This window comes from Oscarella lobularis, chromosome 11 (genome assembly GCF_947507565.1).
Source record: "Oscarella lobularis chromosome 11, ooOscLobu1.1, whole genome shotgun sequence".
In the NCBI taxonomy this organism is placed as follows: domain Eukaryota; kingdom Metazoa; phylum Porifera; class Homoscleromorpha; order Homosclerophorida; family Oscarellidae; genus Oscarella; species Oscarella lobularis.
Window position 1 is genome coordinate 220,977 of NC_089185.1, and position 19,548 is coordinate 240,524.

Consider the following 19,548-nt stretch of genomic DNA (forward strand, 5'->3'; position numbering starts at 1 on the left):
ACGGCTTTGTTCGGCTTTCGAACAAGAACCAGACGCTTCGAGAGTGGTATAGAGAGCCTACTAGAGCTCGCAAAGCTGCTGTGTGCTCGTACTCCTTAAGGCGGCGGCTCTTTCGAAGCGATTTTTTTTATTTTCGACAAACCAACACCACGGAAAATGTAAAATCTGTAAACGTGCGTGTGATTTACATATTTCGTTTGAGTGAAAGAAGGGGAGAATCCGATTCTCCTTCATGTTAGTACGGGTAACCGTACTTTTTTAGAGCCGACTCGACTTTGGCTCGAAGAGACTCGACGGCCTTTTCCAATTCACTAATATCGCACGGCTGCAAAAAAAGTACGATTAAATAATTAATAAGTTTGAAATATGTAGTAGTGTAGTAGTATACCGGTCCCGGGGGTCCGATCGGTCCAATGGGTCCTACGGGTCCCTTGATGCTTTTTCCCGATTCTCCTGGGTATCCCTTAGGACCCGGCTTTCCAACGGGTCCTCTTTGACCGGGCATGCCATTTTGACCTGGTCTACCAGTGTCGCCTTTGTCTCCTTGAGCTCCCTAGAGTTGAGTTGGTAAATAAGGGTCAATATAGAACTCTAAGCAGTGATATGTACTCGTGGTCCTTGAATTCCAATCAGGCCAACGTGGCCCTGGGGTCCTTTGGGTCCAGCTGGTCCTCTGGCTCCTTTTTCTCCCTTGGGACCCTGATCGCCCTTTTCGCCGTCCTTTCCGTCAGCTCCTGGCATTCCGGTGTCGCCCTATATTATTTTATCACTTAGTTAGATAGTCACTCGTTACAGTATGGGGATTTTTATCACTTTTTCGCCAGTTTCTCCGTCTATTCCGTCATTGCCGGCTTTGCCCGGTTTGCCCTGATTTCCCTGATTGCCCTTTTCGCCTCTCTTGCCTTTCTCGCCTTGAGGTCCCACTTTTCCTTGCGGTCCCTTTTCTCCTTTCGGCCCCTGTAACATTCTGCTTCAAACCCTTTGCCAGACTAATTCATAGGAAGTTGCTAACCGGATCGCCAACGGGACCCTTCATGCCTTGTTCTCCCGGTTCGCCATCATCTCCCGGCACTCCCGCTTCGCCGTCTTTGCCATCGGCACCCGGTTCTCCCTTCGGTCCTCGAGGTCCCTCTGGTCCCTGCGGTCCTTGGCTGCCCATTTTTCCTTGATTGCCCTTAGAGAAATGCTCGTATTTCAACGCCTAACTAAACAATTAAAACGACTTTACCTTGTCGCCTTTGGGTCCTTGATGTCCTTTTTCTCCGTCGTTTCCGTTCGTTCCATCTTCTCCCGACTCTCCTCGTCGTCCCATGGCGCCCTTTTCCCCATCTTTTCCCTAGACGAAAACGATTTTATCGGCGATATAGGTTAAGTTAAAAAGCACTCACATTCGCGCCAGGCTCTCCCTGCATTCCCTGCGGGCCTTTGGGTCCTACCGGTCCCTGTTCTCCTTTCTCGCCGTCACTTCCAGCGGGTCCCGTGTGTCCCTAAACACATATATATTCAGATAAAGAAACATAGTCACGAATTTTGATTTACTTTTGCTCCTGGGGGTCCTGTGGGACCTCGTGGGCCTTCATCTCCCTTTTGACCGGGATGTCCGTCAGCTCCATCTTTTCCAGCAGGGCCTGTCTCGCCTTTGTCTCCCCTCGGTCCCTGATCACCCTTCTCGCCAGGATGTCCCTGGGCACCCTAATAATCGGAAATTGTGATAAAACTTGAAATCTGGTCGTCTCTTTCACCTACCCTCGCTCCATCAGCACCAGGTGCTCCGTCTTTACCATCAGCACCCTGTACAATTTATTAACATTAATTTTTCTACCCAATGAATGTTGCTCGACTCAAAGCGTACCGGAGGCCCCGGTGGACCCTGTTTTCCCGGGGGACCTTTGGGACCCTAAAAGAAATAGAAATGTCTCGTTGAGCAATAGGCAAAATTTTCGCTCGCTCGCTCGCTCCACTCTACCTTTTGTCCAGTATATCCTCGCAAGCCTTCGGGACCCTGTATACCGGGGTCGCCTTTCTCGCCCTTTTGTCCGATTGGTACGTTGCCATAATACTGCCCCTGGTACTGCTGATTGTAGTCGGGCGGCGGGGCGACAGTATCATCATCGGGATAACTGCGCTTTTGGATAGTCGTTGCAACGGCAATGGCCACAAAGCATCCCAGCAATAAGACTTTGGTAAGCATGATTGAGAGCGGGGAGATCAGCTCGAATGATACGCTTGCCTCGGCTCGCTCGTCTTATATAGACGATTTGGTGTGTGGTGGCCAACTCACCATCGCGATTCGGTCTGCGTAGATAGTTATGCGAATCGGTGGAATCCCTTCGCAGAAACGTCTCCTAGTGCAGACACCTCTCCACGGGAGATCTTGTCTCCGATCGACGTCCGCTCGCTATCGAAGCTCGTTAAATACGCGTATCTTGGTGAAGTTGTTACCGTATTTAGCTCTGGCTTCATTCGCGTCGTCACCCTTCCGGTCCGTTGCCGTCCCATTTGTCTGGTCCCTTTGAATAACTGTTGAACTTAGGCCAAATGAATCGCCGTCGCAGGGAGACGTGAGTCTGGCGCGACGCCGACAAAGCGATCGACGCGCACGTCCGCTCAACGTCGGCGCGGGCTTATAAGAGAGTCTCGCACTTGACGAAAGCGTTCATTCTTTCATTCTCGTCGTCCTTACACGTGCGCACTACTGAACGCGAGAAGCATGAAGATGATCGGTCTCTTGGCCTTCCTCGCCGTCGCTGCAACACTGGTCGCAGGTCAGAGTCCTTTCGAAACTGACGGATACTTTGATCCGTACAAGGTGAGTGAGCGCTAGCCTCCTACTTCTGCATACATAAATTTTATTTACTGACTAGACGTGGGGTGCAAGGGGTGATAGAGGGCCACCCGGTCCTCCTGGTCCCAGAGGTCTAAAAGGCTCACAGGGCAAACAGGGATGGCACGGTTATCCCGGTCCCAAAGGAGAGCCCGTGAGTTAAATCAAGACTTTTAAAACAGATATGAGAAGAATTCGTTCAGGGAGAAGATGGCGAAGACGGTGACGATGGTTCTGATGGAAAGCCTGGCCCAAAAGGATACCCAGGCGCTCAAGGAGTTCCAGGACACAAAGTCATAAACAACGAAATAAATGCTTCTTTGTTCTGTAGTGATATTTAGGGACCAAAAGGCTACCCTGGTCACCCAGGCCCGGACGGATCAAAAGGAGCGCGTGGTCCTAAAGGTGCTCAAGGCCACGTTGGACCTCAGGGTTACCAGGGTCCAAAGGTATGAGTCGGCTGTTTGTTCTAATTTTTTTTATTTATTTCTGTTGTTTTAGGGCATGACTGGTATGCGCGGCAAAGACGGTGACGATGGTGAAGTCGGTCATGTTGGTCCACAGGGACCTAAGGGACATCCAGGAGCTCCTGGAGACGACGTGAGTTCTTTACAAAATTCTGGTTTGATGAAGTGAAAACTTTAATGCGTTGCAGGGCATGCCTGGTATGGATGGAGAACAAGGACACCAAGGTCCTACTGGATACCCCGGAAAAGACGTAATATTTATCGTTTTTCTATGTGTACGTTTTCTCATTCTTCTCTTGAAAAGGGCAAAGACGGAAAGAAAGGGGAAGTTGGACACAAAGGAGAAAAGGTAAAAAAATCTATCGTTAGCCAAGCAAAATTCTATCTTCAAGTTGCCGCTTTACAGGGTCACATTGGAATGAAAGGAGAAAGAGGACCGCAGGGGCCGCAGGGTCCCGTCGGTCCCGCAGGATATTCAGGCCATCCCGGAAGCAACGGAAATCCGGTATTGGAATGAGAACTCAGTCGTTGCCACCCAATACTATTACTGATTGAATCATTTCAGGGTGCTGACGGTTCAGACGGTGCTGATGGTCTCAAAGGCCCAGATGGGGAGAAGGGACACCAAGGCGATCAAGGAGCGCCGGGAGAAATGGGTCATCCAGGCTCGCAGGGTCCGCAAGGACCCCAGGGGCAGAAGGGCTATCGAGGCGCCAGAGGACCCGTGGGTCCTGATGGAATGCCAGGATCGAACGGACACAAGGGAGCAAAGGTAAGGACATCATTTAAACTTAGATTTGTTTTCAAGTTTCTTTTTTTACAGGGTGATCACGGTCATAAAGGGGCTGACGGGGCTGATGGCGCTGACGGAGAGACCGGTCACGCCGGTGAGCCGGGTGATGTTGGTCATGTTGGGCCAGTTGGATGGAAAGGACCTAAGGGGCCTGTCGGAGAGCCCGGACCAAAGGTGGGGTATTTTGCACCTAATGACTAGAAAGCTATGTTTTATTTTATTAGGGTCCGAAGGGTATTCGCGGACTTCTTGGTCATGCGGGACCTGACGGGGCCATGGGTGAACAGGTGAGAGGAAATTCTGCATCCGTCCAATTCATGAATTTTGAAAACTTTTGCTGCATAGGGACCTAAAGGATTTCGGGGACCGCGGGGAGAGCAGGGCTATCCCGGCAAGGTAAATGAAAAATTATCTTTTCGATGAATCGCTAGCTGATTTGTGTGAACTAGGACACCATTGGACCAGACGGATATGCTGGCCCTCCGGGACCTCCCGGCCCTTCTGTACGTACTACGTAGTCGTTCAGTTGAATTGAATTATCAGCACTTTTTGTTTGCAGATTGAACCCAAGACTCTCATCTTCTGGAAAACAGTGGAAGAGACCAAGCGACTTCTGGCAATTTTGGAAGGAAAAATTAAATCGGGAGTGGTTATCAAACCGTACTAAATTGATTGTTGTTTCTTTGCTGTCCTTTTCTCACGAACGAATACATCCTCACGATTTATAAATACAGTCCGGGAACGTGCGTGCACCATGTCCATAGCCGAACACTTGCGACGTCGACAATGCGGCCTAAATCCGTCGAAGCGAATCGAAACCACGTCGAAGAGTACGAGAGACGAGCTAGGTGTAAGCAAGACCAACCGAAACGGTCGTCTTCTAGACAATTCGAGCTTCGTTCGCCGTCTCGATCGACTTCTGACGTTTTCCGGCCATCGCGGCTGCGTGAACACGATCTCGTGGAACGATAGAGGCAATCTCATTCTGTCGGGATCGGACGATCGTCAATTGAACATCTATCGAGCCATTTCCGGCAAGGCAAGAGAGCGCCCAAACGCAAATCCCTACGTCATAAACATAAAAAATCTTAGCTCCTGCGTAGCATAAAATCCGGACATAGAGCAAACATTTTCTCGGCCAAATTTCTTCCCAACACATCGGACTCAAAAGTAAATTTCAAAAAATTAATTAATCAATTAATTAATTAAAATTGATTTCGCGAGATCGTTTCGTGTGCGGGCGACGGATTGATTCAGCACACGAACGTTCACGACGAAACGTCGTGGGGCACGATGCCCTTCCTTTGTCATTCGGCGCCCGCCTATCAGGTGCTCACGACTCCCAACGACGCCACGGAATTTTTGAGCTGTAGCGAAGACGGCACAGTCCGAAGATTCGACTTGCGCGTCAAGGAGCGCTGCACGTGTCAACATTGTCGCGAAGTAGGCTAGAGATTCTCCCCCACTTCCCTATAAATCTCCTTCACCGTTATTGAAGGATATTCTCCTCGATATGGAAAGACCCGTCATGGCCATGTCGTCCAATCCCGCGCTTCCTTGTCATTTGGCTCTCGGTCTCAACGACAGCAGCGTGCGCGTTTACGATCGACGCATGATCTCCTCCTTGTCGTCGTCGCCTCTAAGCGTTTTCAAACCGGAGTCGTTGCGAGACAAATCGCTTCGCGTTACGTCCGTACAATACAGCGATGACGGACGGGAAATCGTCGTGAGCTATTCGACTGACAACGTCTATTTGTTTTCTCCGCTCGATAGAAACGTATCAACGCGCTTTTCTGCTAATGAAGCGCCGCCGTCGCCGTCACCGTTGCCGCCCTCTTCTTCTTCTTCTTCGTCTTTGCCGCCGTCGCTTAATAGACGGCTTCGTCTTCGCGGTGATTGGTCAGACACGGGTCCGGCGGCGAGACCGGTGAACGAAGGGGGCGACACTGAGCCTGCGGCAGCGGAATCGCGTTCAGATAGCCTGATGTCACGCGTGTCATTGGCGTTCACTCGATGGATAGACGAACGGGTCGCTGAACCGTCCGACTCTGAAAGAGAAGATGTTCGATTATTTTCGTCGTCATCGTCGTCGTCGTCGTCTTCTGACGTCACGAGGCCTGAAGAAACGGCGAGGGAGGATACCGATGATGTTCAGGCGGCCGTTGCTGCTACAATGGCTACTCGACTGCAGAGAGCTTTCCTTGAGCATCTCAAAAGGAAAAGACGTAGGAGCAAGTTGGATGGTGAAAAGCAAAGCGGCGGCGCCGATTCGTCGGAGAAGATTGCGTCGCCACAAACGTGCATGTGCTACAAGGGACATCGCAACGCTCGAACAATGGTTTGTTTAAAATTTCAAACAGTCCGCGCGTTTTCATTGTCTCTCTCTCTGCAGATCAAAGAGGCCAACTTCTGGGGACGGGATCACATTATGAGTGGCAGCGATTGCGGACGAATATTCGTGTGGAATAAGTACAGCGGGGCAATCGTGAACGTTTTTGAGGCGGACAAACACGTCGTCAACTGCATTCAACCTCATCCCATCTATCCTAGTAAGATTCTCGCGCGCAGATAGCATTGCGCTTACGTCTGACATATATAGTCTTGGCTTCGAGTGGCATTGATCACGATGTAAAAATGTGGGCTCCCCTTCTGCCCGAACCGAGACGATTAAATCATTTGTCCAAGGTAATAATCGATACTCTCCAAGTTCTGACGCGGACAATGGGCTCCTTTAGATTATTTCACTGAATGAAAAGATGCTCAACGAAAGCCGAAACACGGTCACAATTCCGGCAGCGCTAATGCTGAGAATCATGGCAGCGGTAAGTCGTCGTCAACGGCAAGAGCAGTCAGATGATTAGACAAAAAAATATCATTGGCCCCCGCCTTTTGTAGTATACAGTGTACATGCCAAAAAAGCGTTAGGGTTACGTAAGTCTACTCGCAGTCATTTTTCCTCCTTCTCTTTCTTCTTCTTTTCCTCGTAATAGCTGCGCGTTTTTATAGGTGAATTAATAGGTGCATGAGGAATAATTAGCATAGAACTAACTTGTATATGCGATAGAGCTGCATGACACCAGTGAGACCGAGCAGAAAGTTGACACTAAACAAATTCCAATTCTTTGGAATGATGACAGTCGAGTAGCGAGACCAGATAATCCCTGAGACATTTCTCCATCATTTTTCACCTAATATGCAGTACGAGGATGTCTACCCGTGGCTGCTAGTGCTCCCGATTGCCTGGGGCTCAATTTCTCCGGGGGACGAGTGTAGTCAGCAATGTTGGCAATAACTAAGGCCTAATAAACTCGATTATTCATTCTTTCCCAACACATCCACTGCACTCGAAGGAGGCGTGGTAAAATTCCTTCACTACTCGCAGGCGTTCGACTCGATTTTTACGTCTACACGCACCCATTTCCATGTTGGAGCCCAGAAGTGAATCGTCTTCGGCCCTGAAAAGGACAAAGTTTCGTTTTCTCGAGCGTCAAAACAGAAGGCGTGCCGCTCGACCTGCAGGATGATTCCAGATAGCTCTGAGGCCCGGCGGCAAAACGGTTTCGAATCTCGCCAAAGCGCGAGACGTCCAAGCCATGGCCGACGCAGTCGCCAAAAGGATTTCCTGGTGTAGCTATAAAAGAGTACCTCTGCTACGGGGTCGTCAACGAAACGACTTCCCGTACGCGAAATGAACGATCCGACGAACGACCCCAAGTTTCGTCATTTTCAAAGCAGCATCGACAAGGCGCTGAAAACTTTCGAATCGTCAAGCGAATGGGCCGATTTGATTTCGTGCTTAGGCAAACTGAACAAGGCAAACTCCAGAAATTTCGCACTCGCGAACTGACCGTGGCTCCGTTGCAGATTCTCCAGTCGCAGATGCAATTTACAGTGCTTCCGCGAAAGGTAACGATCGGAAAACGACTCGCACAGTGCCTTCATCCGGCGCTGCCGAGCGGCGTTCACAAAAAAGCGCTCGAATCGTACGAACTCGTGCTGAAACGCGTCAAGAGCGGCGGCGGACTCGCCCGCGATCTCTTCGTCTACAGCGCGGGCCTTTTCCCGCTCATGGGACACGCGTCGACGTCGGTCAAACCGCTTCTTCTCTCGTTATACGAGACGTACTATCTCCCTTTGGGTCGACAGCTCTTGCCCTGTCTCAAAGGTCTCCTACTCGCCACGCTTCCAGGATTGGAAGAGGGATCGGAATATTATGACAGGTAAAAATAGAAAAACGTAGGTACGAAATATATGATCATGAATTAGGGTACATGCATTGCTTGTGCGTTTTTCTCGTCAAACCGACCCTCTCGTCTTTTATAACTCGCTTTGGCAGTGCGTTCTCTATAGTGAGCACGTTCGCTTGCCAGCTGCCAATTTCGCTCTATCGCAACTCGACAAGTCGAAATCAACTGAGATGCAACTTCACGTCATAGGAGGAAGTGACGTCGAAATGACGGTAAAAAATTCCCCAGTACTGCATCAAAAAAAAAATCTACTAGTTCAGATTCGAGCCATTTGCACGGCTTTCACCGATTCGAATATTCTGACTTTACGCTCTCTCCTCGATCTCGTATCGACTCTCTTTCCCCTTCACCTCGCCACCTCTTTCGCCTCGTCCACCGCCGACGATCTTCTCACTCGACTCGTCGCTTCCGCTCTCACCGCTCTCCTTCGTCGCGATCTCTCCCTAAATCGTCGACTCTACGCCTGGCTTTGTTCCGGCGGCGGCGGCGGCGGCGGCGGCAATCACCATGACGACGACGACGAAAAAACGGCTTCGTCCAATTTGGACTATTTTGACAAGTTCTCTCGACGCTATTTAATCGACGCCGTTCGACAGCTTCTTGACAAGAGCGCGACAATTGAAAAGAAAAAAGATTCGTCGTCGTTATCGTCGTCGCGGTCAGCGTCACGTGAAGTGCTCAAACCGTACCGAATCCTAACTCTTCTAATGGATCGTCCAGAAATCGGTCCCGTCATAGTCGACGACGTCTTTCTCGACGTTCTCGACGCACTTCGTCGTCACGCCGTCGTCACGACGACAAAGGGACGACGAAAGGTATTGCTCGATGACGTCACGAAGGCAGCCAATTTATTATTCGGAACGTTCGAGTCGACGTTTATGTGGAATTTCGTTAGCGATTCGTTGGAAAAAACGGCGAAGAGAGAAGGCGGCGAAAAAAGCATCGAGGAAATCATAGAACTCGGTAAATTCCTTTTGGATACGGTGATGATGGTAAGTTTTCCAAATTGGCCTTGGATAGAGAGAGAACTATTCTTCTCTTCTTTGCGTAGAAACTTTCTGATCAGACGTCGACTCTTCACTTGCCCGAACTTTTCGCTCGCGTCGCCGCCTTCGTTTTCGCCTATTCGGATCGCTTGGATTCGTCGTCGGCGACCGCGTGCCTTCGCTTTTGCTCCGACGTTCTCGCCAAATGCGAACCGTCGCAGCGGCCCGTGCTCGCGACCGACACGCTCCTTCGTCATCTCCATCGTCTCGGTCTCGTCGTTCGAGGTCCCGCATTGCTGATCGCCTGCTGCACGCACGCCGTTCAACGTTGCTTGATTAAGTGCGTCGACTCTCGCTTGTCGAACGATCACGCTAGCGACGGTCAACGAAGCGACGCCGCTATCGCTTTTGACGTCGTCTGTCGACTTCTCGTCGAAGTCGCTTCCTTTCCTATATTCTGCGATTTGACGAACGTATCGTCGCCGTCTTTGGGTGAGATTCTTTTCTTCGCGCTCTCCTTTCGTTAGATTGTTCCATTGTGTCGTCGTATAGAATCCGATGTTTCGTTTGATTGGTTACGTCGATTGCTTCAGTGCGTCACTGACGCTATTGACTTTCGAGTCTTTGCGTCGGCGACGCGCACCTATCTCGATCTGGCGGCTGTAGCCGTCAATTACGGACGCGATTCGTCGGAGCAAACTCTCGCAAGAATCAACGTAGCCGTTTATATAAAACCGCTTATGTCATACGGAAAATTCGAGCAAATTTGCCAGAGAACGGATACGAATAAGGTGAGCTTTTTATCTCGTGCTTAGGGAGGGAGAATTTTTACGCTGTATCTTTAGATTATCGTTGAAAAACTATGGACTTTTCTTGACTCCGACGACGAAAATCAAATAGAAGAAGTAGCTAGTTTGTTTGCTCAATTGTCGTCGGTGCCGGCGTGCTGGACGACGGCCGAAGACGTCGTGTGCGGCAGTCTGACGGCAAACGAAGAAGTGGGAACGCCGTCGCGTCAAAATTTCTCGCGAAAAAAATCCTAATCTTTTTCCTGCAGGAGAAACGTCATTGCGGCTTGAAGCGATTTTCTCGTCTTTGGTTCTGGACGGAACCGACAAAAACGAAGCCGTCGCCGTCTTTCGTCAAATCCCTATTTGTCGTCGTCGAAAATTTGCACGGAGCGGATCCCGTCGCTCAGCAGATCACCCGCGCGTGGCTATCACGACTCCTTCAACAGGGCGACATCAATCGACTTCTCGTGCCTCTACTCACAGTCCTTCTTCATCCGGCGACGATTCGATCGTCTCGCGAGCCCAATCTCTTCCTCTATAGCCGACTATACGACACTCGTCGCTGTCGACACGCACTCGAATGTCTCCACGCGATCGTCGCCGCCGATTCGGCGAGTTTCGTTTCCGCCGCCGCCCTGTCGGCAATTGGGCAACAGTCGACGGTGTCGGCCGCGTGGACGCTCAACGCTCTACTCCGTCAACACGAAAACAGCGTCGCCGGGCAAAAATTCGACAAAGACGTCGTCGAAGCGTCGTCTCCCGTAACGAGAAATTATATGGATACCGTATTGACGCTTCTCCTCTGGTTCTCCCAATCCTACTTTCGTCCTGATCTCGTTATTAACGGCGGCGGCGGCGACGAGGCGGTTCGCGAGAACGACGTCATTCAAATCGCCGCCGTCGACGTGTGCCGTCTCATCGTCGAACATCTCGGCTGCGCCATGTCGTCGTCGAGCATCGGCGTCGCTTCGACGAGCGGCGGTTACATCGAAGCGCTTTTCACCATCTGCGGCCTTCGTCAAATCGTTCTCGCCGCTCTCTCGACGTCGCTTCATCTCGTCGCGAATGCCGATCGATGGCGCGGCGTCGTCGCTTGGATCGACGACGTCAATCGAACTCGTCAAGTGCGTCTCATTCGACTCGTCTTCGCCGTGCTCAAACTCGAAGAGTCGCAGAATTTGTGCTGGTCTTTCGCCGATTCGGCGGTCACCTTCTGGCGCGACGGTACGTGGAAGCGCTCGACGACGACACCCGACGCCGTTCCCATTCTATCCATGTGTCCCCTCGCCCAACAGCCGCGTCTTCTCTCCCTTCTCTTGACCGGCATAAGAGAAAGCGGGAATTCCCTTTTGCGCGATCGCTGGCTTCAGCTCGCCTGCAGTTCGTTGCCGTGCTTCGGCGTCGTCGTAAGCGCCGCCGCTCTCGAGGAAATCGTCGGTACTCTTTTGGATCTGCTTCTGCTCGACGCGTCGTCTCGTTCGGCGACGTTGAGCGAGATAGCCGCTCTCGCTCACGTTTGCATTTTCTGTCTGCTCGACTTAGACGCCGTCGCTTTGGCCAAGTCTACTACACTCTTGGACTTTGATTCGTTGGTCGGATTGCCGCCGCTTGTTGATCGAGTCGTCGGCGGAGCGCAGACGAGCAATGGGAACGCTTTTCGCGTTCAACTGCAAAAGACGAAGATCATCTGTTTGGGAATGCTGACGAAGATTTGGAACGCTTTTGTTTCCGTGTGGGAACGCGTTGTTTTGGGTGCGAACCAGTTGCGAGCGACGAGATCGGAGATAAAGAAGATCGTCGTTCAGTTGGTGACTTTCTTAACGACTCGCTACGATTTCGATGTTCTCGTCGCCGTTTCTCGTCTTTGGAAAGAATTCGGTCAAAATGTACGTTCTAGAGCAATGATTCAGGTATTTTATTTTGCGAGGCGTCTCTTTAGAATAGTCTTTCGAAGAAAAAAGCGCTGTTCAATCTGATTTCATCCGTTCAAGTAAGAGAAACTTTTGGTATTTGTCAAAGAATCATTTTGTCTGTGTGTGTCCAGGCTATATCTCTGTCGTCTGTACTCAAATCTGGATATCGTGTGATTGATCAATCCAAAGTACGTAGTCCAGTAATTTGATCTCACTTGCTCACTCGCTCGCCCAGGACTTGCCAGAGGAAAAGGAGTTGTCTGGGAGTGTTCTCTCATTTATCCAAGTCTTTACAGAGAGGTAAAAGCAACCGTTTCTTTGTGCTACTACTACTACTCGCACGAATTTCTTAGCCGTTCGGTTGACGAGCTTCTCGCATCTTGGCCGGACCTATACAACTTGCTGAAAGAGTCGACATCGCTTGCTTCGGCTAGACCAACCGATCTTTTCACCGCCATAAAGTACGTTAACTGACATTTGAATTTGAAACATAAACAACACGGCCATTTCTTTGTTCAGCATTTTGTTCTTATATTCAACTCACCTTGCCGCGTCCAAAGATAAAAGGTTGAGAAAGGAAGCACAGGTAAAAATAGTTGCGACCATAAATTTAGCCTTAATAGAACTTTTTTTCAGGAATTGGCGTCTAAAATGGTTGACGCCTGTTGTACGGTAATAGCGTCGTCTCTCGAAAGCAAAAGCTGGCTTTTTCGTAGCCTCGTCGTCAAACCGACGTTTATAGCACAATCCGACGAACAGGAGCAGGAACAGCAACCGCAGCCGGGCAACGAAATCGCCGAAGACGAATCCAAAGAAGAAAGTTTGAAGCCACCTCTTCCACCTCCGCCGCCGCCACCGCCACCGCCGCCACCACCACCGCCTGTTCTCGATCGTCTCCTCTCTGTTGAATTATCAAAATATAGCACTGATGCCCTAAGAGTTCTCGCTAATGTCTGTATACAGCATAGAGGTTACCGAATCGTTTCATTGCTTTGCTATAGAATTTGGCGGGACTTGTTGACGGCGTGTTTGGCAGCGAGGAGAAGGATAAAGTCTTGAGCCTTCTTAGTAACGTTATGGCTCACGTCTTTCCCTTTCTGAAATGCCACAGGTGCAAAAGGACGGCGGGGAAGCGAAGCATTTTTTAAAATTGTTTTTATTTAGTGTGGCGACTTTAGCTAGCTACTCGGCTTCCTCTGCTTTACTTGCAGCTCTAAGTGAATATCAGTATACGAGAAAAGCTTGGCGCAAAGAAGCTCTGGACCTATTTCTGGATTCGGCCTTTTTTCAAACCGACTTAGACGGCTTGAAAAGGTGCAGTTGCTCCTATTTGCTAAACGAGCACACTCTGTATTTCTTTACGTATTAGTTGGTGCTCTGTAGTTGATAATCTGATGAGTCAAGATAAGACGACGTTCAAAGATCTACTAGGTGACATGTGAACGGTTTTTAATTGTACTCATACCGAGACTTGTCTCTTTCCTTGCCGTAGGTCGAGGCCAAGCCCTTTTTCAAGGAGGACTATTTACCAATTCTGATCAAGTAGACCTTTTATACAAGCGTTCATCTCGCAAAAAAAATGACGTGTGCTTAGGATATCGATTTAAAAGCGCGCTTTTTGAAGAGACTCGCTTTTGCCATTTTGAGCGGAAGGCGGGATCAGTATCATCGCCATTTGCCTGCCATTCAAGGTCATCTCGTTCGCCTACTGATGTACTTCGCGTCACTAAATTTTAGAACGGTTGTCTGAAAGTCTTCGAATCTCAGAAGCGCCGTCTCTCCAAGAACAGGTTAGATTTCAGATATATGCGTGTACTGATTGAATCAATTGATCTGATCATGAAGGTGTTTCTTTGCTTTCGCGTTCTTTTACTACGCGTTTCGTCGCAACACTTGGCCTCCTTCTGGCCTATCATCAACACAGAATTGGTAGCGTCATTTACAATTTATAATTGTAAAACGCCAACCAATTGACTAGATTCACGTCTGTACTCAAATGGAGCAAGAACTGTGCGTCGAAGCTAATCAATACACTCTGAGGTGGTCAGCGCATCGGATTGGTCATATCTGTTGGCTGGAATTTGTCTTTGTAGCTCACCGTCTGGGCTGAGCAGTGGCACCGAACGTTCTTGGATAAGACTGTGCGCAGCATGCTGTAAATTTATTGCAATGCCGCAACGACACCTCAATCGAGCTGATTTGCCCGCGCAGTTTGAAATGTACAGTATCTACAGTTATCTGTCTTTTCGTTGGTTCAATTTGTTTCTAGGCATGATTGGGGATTTATTGAGACTAGCTCCGGTACAGCAGCGGGACGCAATCCCGTTGGCTATCGTCCCTATCTGACTCATCTTCTTGATCTAATGAATAATTGCCCCGAGAAACAGGTTGGGAATTTGATATTTTCGGTATTACAAATTGATTTTTTTATAAAGATATCTCTTGACTACGATTCAACTGATCAACAGCAGCAGGCGGCGGTACCGCTGCTCGAACTGAAACAACTTTTGACATGTCTGCACGAGAAGAAACCGGAACGATCCATAGACTATGAAGTGGAAATCTTGCAAGACTTTATTGAAACAGAAGAAGGACCGTCGTCGATATAGATATTTGTAGATATGGGTACAGTATTAGGCATGCGCTCGCGAGTCCCTAGCTGCGGCTTATGTCTTTTCGAAGCGACTCGTCGTCTCCAGCGTCGCCGTCAAACAAAGGCCCCCCGAAGAAACTTCCCAAGTCGCAGGCATCGCTAGACAGCTGGTTATCCGCGACAGAGTGAGCGCAATGAGACGATCATCGATCTCCGCACTCGAGGGAGAACTCTTGCTTCAGACAGGCGCCGAAGAGAGACTCGCGTATGAATAAGAAAGTCGATGCTGCAAGACGTTTTCCAATAAACGACGAAGATGACGACGTGTCAGTGAGACGATTGCATGGAAACGAGTCTCCAAATTTTAATTGTTGCGCGACAGCGATTTCTATTTCAGTGCTAAAGAAATTGAAGAATCTTATGGAGGTGTCCCGCTCTCCGAATTGAATACGACCTCGTCATCGTTACCTCGTCTTGTATTGGAATCGAATCACACTATACTTTTTAAAGTGCTGCGCATAGCCAACGAATAACTGCATCATGAGAGACAGTCTACCCGTCTAATAGCTTCCCGTAGAAAGTGGCAGTGGACTTCCTCCCAAACCCTATCCTGATACATACAGGCAAGCAATAGTCACTATAGTTAATTACATAAAAATAGTGTTCTTTTTCTCTTGCTGCAGAGATGCGTGGGATGGTCAGCACGTTCGATTAGCATGCTCTCCTCAGAGTCTGTATCCAGTAGAAGACGCTTCTACTGCTACTGTGAGCTGCGTCTTTATTTCAATTTCCATAAAGTTATACTGTACTGGATTTGCAGAAAAAACTGAAACAGAGATGGGATCTGATTCAATCTGCGTTGCTTAGCAACATCCAAAGTTCGTCTGATTTGCAAGTGATACGCTCATCGAACCGTTTCGATACGCGAAAGGACCGCGTTTGTATTTAGAGAGCTATTCTATCGTACAATTCTCGCTACAGGGACAGATGGAATTTTGCTGGCCTTCATCACTACTTCAACGAAGTAAGAAGAGATCGGCTGGCACAGTGGTTTTGTACGGATAAAATTTAATTTTAGATCGCTGATAGCGTTGAGAGGAGGATTTTCTTTCAGCGAACTTTGCCTGATATAGCGAGATTGGCACTACGACTACCAGAACTCATTCGACACGTAAAGGAGTGCAATTCAGTGTGTTTGCGTGCGAAAAAGAGTCTGTTGCTTATAGCCAGTTCCATTGCTGAAGCAGCAACAAGATCATTGCATTACAATGACTCAAGAGCAGGTAAATGAGCTTGCTATCAGAAGCTTATATCGTGTGAACCTTCACTAGATTTCGTGTCTGCTGGCTAATGCGTTTTTCTGCACATTTCCGCGTCGAAACTCGCACAAGACGGCGTCTGAGTACAGTACTTATCCGTCAATCAATTTTAATAGGTCACAATGGAATAATCTCTAATCATCGAATTTTAATAAATTACTCTTCCCTTTTTTTCTCTGCAGTCTGTTTGAAGGAGGATATCGAGGAGCTAGTTCGGTTCAAATGAATAAGCTCAGTTGTATGATGAATTATTTTCGTCGTGTCACAACGAAAGGTATGTTTGCAACGCGCCCTCTCACATTTGATACCGACTACTTTACAGTTCCTACTGGAACGATAACATTTCATCGACGTAAATTGCAAGACTTTCCCGCTTGGGACAGGTAAAATATTAGTTATTTAAAAAAATAGAAGAGGGGAAAGTGTTAGGATAGATCTGTTTCAAAATTCACCAAATTGCACGTTACGCACAGAGGAACTATTGAGGACGACGGTCAAGGCATGCTTCAAGTGCGTTTAGTCGTCTGTCTGCCTATCTGGCCTCTTTACATCTTCCTCTTAGATGGATTTTGCTAACAAATACGTAGGCGGTGGCGTTTTGAGCGGAGTGAGAGATTTGTTGACGTGGCGGTTGGGTGCAATTTAGTTGTTTCTTTGTGGGTGCAGGGCTGCGTGCAAGAAGAGATTCGATTTCTCATTTGTCCGGAGTTGATTCTTTCTCGTCTATTTACCGAGCAACTTGCTGATAACGAATGTCTGATTGTCACAGGTTTGAATTCTATCTAGGGGAAGAGACAAGGGCATTGTTACTGCACAGGAGTCGAACGATACAGCGATTACGAAGGATATTCTTCGACCTTTCAGTGGACTGGAAATCACGATGATGTGACAGCAAGGTCGGGGGTAAATGACATTGCAACGCAATATATCGAGATATGCTGTGTGTAGAGATGCGTGGGGCCGTTTGTGCACTCAAATTGTCGCTATTGACGCGCTGGTCTTTCCCTCGTATCTCAGCCAATTCCGGCCCGGTTTCATTCGTCGAGAATTGAATAAGGTGAAAAGGGGTCGGGTTCGTTTTCTTGCTCGACGAATCTCAACGTCTAGGCCTTCTGTGGCTTTTCATCGACTAGGCCCGCACCGATATTACCAGCTATAGCGACGGGTACGGCAGTCCTTTTTGGTTTTCCAGCACGCTGAACTCCTTTTAATTGATAGGCAACTGGGGATGTGGCGCCTTTGGAGGTGACCTCTATTTGAAAGGTATCCAATTTGCTGATGACAGTAAAATGATCGGCGAGATGCAGTTCTCTAGCTCTAATTCAGCTGATGGCAGCTGCGCAAGCTTCACGAGATGTACTATATTTGACCTTTGGCGAGAAGGTAGACAGCATTTCGCGAGGGCTTCACTGACGAAGAGTCTCGTCATTTTAGAAATTGTGCCAAGAATTGAGCGAGTTTTACTCCTTTTTGATCAAAACTCAATTGACTGTTGGTATGTGGTGGGTGGAGTGGCAGGCAATACGTACTGTAGCATTTACAATATTAGGCGATATCTGGGCATGTATTCGAAAATATGCCGATGATCATCTCAAGACGGATCCTCGATCAAAGACTAGCATTTTTAAGTACATCATGTCCTCGTTTGGATATGACGAAAGCGAAGACGACGAAGAACTCACTCAAAAGTATAGACTTTCACTTGACGCTGCGAAAACATAAGCCAATATCACGTGGTGCATTAGTCTCCGCCATGAACAATTCGGGCCCTCTCTTTCGAGTACGCGTACTGTCGCCTCTAAATTGGTCCCGAATTCGATTCTAGATTTTAGTGGATCCCGTGGCAGTTTGCCGAAGACAGCAAAGCTCACTTTTGGACGCACTACGGACTCGTTGCGGGCGGATTTCTTCTCGCAGTCATCACGCTCATTGTGCAGTGCCGCGATCCGGCTCCCTACGGGCGCCACGACAAAGACGGCAAAGCGTGGGGTCCTAAAATACCGCAAAGACTCGGACACACAATATCAGACGGACTCTCAGGCGTCATATTTTTCTTACTCGTAATTTTCTTTCCTTCTCCTTCTCCTCGTCGAGCGCTTCGTTTAGATTTTTTTCCTCGTCGGAGAAACACGGAAATACGCTAATTACGTCTTTCTCGCCCTGTGGCTCGTTCACTACATTCACAGAGGATTTATTACTCCTTGGACCGCCAAGTATAGTCGACCTGACGTCTATCTGGGGTAGATCGTACATAGAGCGTCTCGAAATTCGCGCGATTGAGCGGTTCTTGTAGAATCATACTTGGCAATATTTTTCCTGTCTTCTACTTTGCTGGATTGAATGCTGATTGGATAGGAACAGCCAGATATGACGAAAATTATTATTAGTGCGTCAAACCGATTCGTTTAAATTATTAATTAATATTTTTGCTCAGTGATCCGCGATTTCTTCTTGGGATTTTGCTCTTTTTCACTGGCTACGTCATCAACAGATATGCTGATATGAAGCTGAGAGCTCTTCGCGAGTCTTCAGGTAGGCCGTCTGATTTTCATACACCACAACAGCTGTATACACTGCACATAGGTCAATCATCATACACCATTCCTCGCGGAGGCATCTTTGAGCTTGTTGCATGCCCAAATTACTTTGGAGAAATGTTGGAATGGTTCGGCTGGTAAGATCACCTTCTCGTGTATATCTCAATTATTTGAACTCCTCTATTATGCGAACTCTGCCGTTATCTGATTTCTAGGAGCATTGCCACGTGGTCCTTGGCTGGACTCGTGTGGTTTCTTTTCTGTTCGGCGACGTTTCTTCCTCGAGCCAAGCACAATCACAAATGGTTGGAAGCCAATACATATTTATATACGTCAGAATGGCGCTAAACTAAAAGGTCTACATGCAGGTATCAAGAATCGTTCGAAGATTATCCGCAAGAGAGAAAAGCACTTATACCCTTTCTATACTAATCATCAATACAAATACGGACAATTTTTCCATCAACACATGCTTCTCCACACTCCGTTTAGCCAAATGCTGATGAGTGTACGCAGCCTGCTATAGGTACTTTTATATAGTTAGGCTTGCAGTCACAACGAAAACTCCCGATTGTGTTTATGCACACTTCATGATCACCAGAACAAGGAGTTTGACATTCGTCAATATCTGCGTAGAAGAATTAGTTTTTTTCTTTCTCGTGTCAGATCATACCTGTGCAATTGAAGCCGTTTCCTTCAAATCCTTCCTTGCATTTGCACATTGTCCCATTACACGCCGCGTTCACATGACATAGAACGCAAGCGAAAGCTAAAAACAAACCCTATGCATGGCATCGCCCCGCACACTGACAACGGTACTACATTCTTGGGATTTTATCTGTTCTACTTTGATACAATTGATGATCTCTCTCTGCTGGTTAGACTCTTTCTACAGTTTAGATTGTATTAATTAACACAGTAGTATTATTAAGTGGTCACATACACTGCACGTGCAATTCCTTTGTACTCCACCATCAGTGATTATCTCAGACGAATTGAAAGCAATGTAATGGTTTCCGCGCCGACAGTCCTCTGCACAGGGATATAATATAAGACCGCTCTATTGAAGTACACTACT

The 19,548-nt window shown here is 48.3% G+C and overlaps 8 protein-coding genes across 15 annotated transcripts in view; 5 read left to right on the forward strand and 3 right to left on the reverse strand.

Moving 5' to 3' along the window:
* Nucleotides 1-10,396, forward strand: LOC136193189 (collagen alpha-1(III) chain-like). Of its 4 annotated transcripts, none has more exons than XM_065982031.1 (17): nt 1-336; nt 2,137-2,183; nt 2,254-2,482; nt 2,534-2,809; nt 2,865-2,978; nt 3,028-3,117; nt 3,166-3,273; nt 3,326-3,424; nt 3,480-3,542; nt 3,596-3,640; nt 3,698-3,796; nt 3,857-4,063; nt 4,115-4,258; nt 4,309-4,371; nt 4,430-4,480; nt 4,534-4,587; nt 4,644-4,830. In XM_065982031.1, exons 4-17 carry the CDS (start codon nt 2,711-2,713, stop codon nt 4,749-4,751), a joined length of 1,344 nt encoding a protein of 447 aa, XP_065838103.1. In that variant the 5' UTR covers nt 1-336; nt 2,137-2,183; nt 2,254-2,482; nt 2,534-2,710; the 3' UTR covers nt 4,752-4,830. The 4 variants fall into 4 exon arrangements, with proteins under 4 accessions (XP_065838103.1, XP_065838105.1, XP_065838102.1 ...); XM_065982033.1 differs by having other exon boundaries at nt 2,304-2,482; XM_065982030.1 differs by having other exon boundaries at nt 2,137-2,482.
* On the reverse strand, nt 111-2,206 carry LOC136193188 (collagen alpha-1(II) chain-like). Its single transcript, XM_065982029.1, has 11 exons — nt 1,967-2,206; nt 1,853-1,897; nt 1,747-1,791; nt 1,540-1,692; nt 1,389-1,487; nt 1,229-1,336; nt 1,013-1,174; nt 814-957; nt 610-753; nt 389-553; nt 111-325 (listed from the first exon to the last, which is right to left on the reverse strand). Exons 1-11 carry the CDS (start codon nt 2,189-2,191, stop codon nt 236-238), a joined length of 1,380 nt encoding a protein of 459 aa, XP_065838101.1. The 5' UTR covers nt 2,192-2,206; the 3' UTR covers nt 111-235.
* Nucleotides 4,804-7,151, forward strand: LOC136193179 (DDB1- and CUL4-associated factor 6-like). Its single transcript, XM_065982019.1, has 8 exons — nt 4,804-4,914; nt 4,969-5,123; nt 5,177-5,254; nt 5,309-5,527; nt 5,583-6,422; nt 6,477-6,633; nt 6,684-6,769; nt 6,820-7,151. Exons 1-8 carry the CDS (start codon nt 4,839-4,841, stop codon nt 6,943-6,945), a joined length of 1,737 nt encoding a protein of 578 aa, XP_065838091.1. The 5' UTR covers nt 4,804-4,838; the 3' UTR covers nt 6,946-7,151.
* LOC136193204 (uncharacterized) lies at nt 6,942-7,756 on the reverse strand. Its single transcript, XM_065982048.1, has 5 exons — nt 7,598-7,756; nt 7,499-7,539; nt 7,299-7,383; nt 7,134-7,245; nt 6,942-7,074 (listed from the first exon to the last, which is right to left on the reverse strand). The coding sequence occupies exons 1-5, from the start codon at nt 7,677-7,679 to the stop codon at nt 7,032-7,034; spliced, it is 363 nt and encodes a 120-aa protein (XP_065838120.1). The 5' UTR covers nt 7,680-7,756; the 3' UTR covers nt 6,942-7,031.
* LOC136193171 (protein dopey-1-like) lies at nt 7,763-14,654 on the forward strand. Its single transcript, XM_065982001.1, has 25 exons — nt 7,763-7,898; nt 7,949-8,304; nt 8,351-8,543; nt 8,592-9,323; nt 9,383-9,809; nt 9,870-10,108; nt 10,163-10,315; nt 10,375-11,994; nt 12,048-12,098; nt 12,153-12,209; nt 12,257-12,321; nt 12,375-12,482; nt 12,541-12,607; nt 12,658-12,972; nt 13,023-13,132; nt 13,186-13,335; nt 13,391-13,452; nt 13,514-13,563; nt 13,616-13,712; nt 13,759-13,811; nt 13,867-13,950; nt 14,000-14,061; nt 14,115-14,240; nt 14,291-14,408; nt 14,457-14,654. Exons 1-25 carry the CDS (start codon nt 7,773-7,775, stop codon nt 14,628-14,630), a joined length of 5,595 nt encoding a protein of 1,864 aa, XP_065838073.1. The 5' UTR covers nt 7,763-7,772; the 3' UTR covers nt 14,631-14,654.
* LOC136193177 (poly(ADP-ribose) glycohydrolase-like) lies at nt 14,554-17,682 on the forward strand. 5 transcript variants are annotated; one of them, XM_065982014.1, is made up of 22 exons: nt 14,554-14,799; nt 14,857-14,940; nt 14,997-15,123; nt 15,182-15,237; nt 15,298-15,379; nt 15,435-15,509; nt 15,564-15,638; nt 15,693-15,785; nt 15,841-15,897; nt 15,946-16,049; nt 16,116-16,207; nt 16,256-16,316; nt 16,368-16,443; nt 16,496-16,540; nt 16,600-16,702; nt 16,751-16,829; nt 16,882-16,990; nt 17,041-17,098; nt 17,152-17,196; nt 17,249-17,316; nt 17,368-17,428; nt 17,483-17,682. In XM_065982014.1, exons 1-22 carry the CDS (start codon nt 14,690-14,692, stop codon nt 17,653-17,655), a joined length of 1,833 nt encoding a protein of 610 aa, XP_065838086.1. In that variant the 5' UTR covers nt 14,554-14,689; the 3' UTR covers nt 17,656-17,682. The 5 variants fall into 5 exon arrangements, with proteins under 5 accessions (XP_065838086.1, XP_065838087.1, XP_065838088.1 ...); XM_065982015.1 differs by having other exon boundaries at nt 15,012-15,123; XM_065982016.1 differs by having other exon boundaries at nt 14,709-14,799; nt 14,861-14,940.
* LOC136193199 (3-oxo-5-alpha-steroid 4-dehydrogenase 1-like) lies at nt 17,668-19,132 on the forward strand. The gene is made up of 8 exons (XM_065982043.1): nt 17,668-17,713; nt 17,766-17,993; nt 18,040-18,173; nt 18,227-18,319; nt 18,368-18,465; nt 18,517-18,607; nt 18,686-18,775; nt 18,839-19,132. The coding sequence occupies exons 1-8, from the start codon at nt 17,687-17,689 to the stop codon at nt 18,900-18,902; spliced, it is 825 nt and encodes a 274-aa protein (XP_065838115.1). The 5' UTR covers nt 17,668-17,686; the 3' UTR covers nt 18,903-19,132.
* LOC136193185 (protein kinase C-binding protein NELL1-like) overlaps nt 18,774-19,548 on the reverse strand; it is a 2,117-nt gene continuing 1,342 nt past the window's right edge. Inside the window, exons 7-10 of the mRNA XM_065982027.1 lie at nt 19,414-19,502; nt 19,293-19,359; nt 19,144-19,239; nt 18,774-19,098 (exon numbers count right to left, since the gene is read on the reverse strand). Of these exons, the coding sequence (XP_065838099.1) occupies nt 18,959-19,098; nt 19,144-19,239; nt 19,293-19,359; nt 19,414-19,502 (392 nt within the window). The 3' untranslated portion in view covers nt 18,774-18,958. The remainder of the gene's footprint in view (nt 19,099-19,143; nt 19,240-19,292; nt 19,360-19,413; nt 19,503-19,548) is intronic.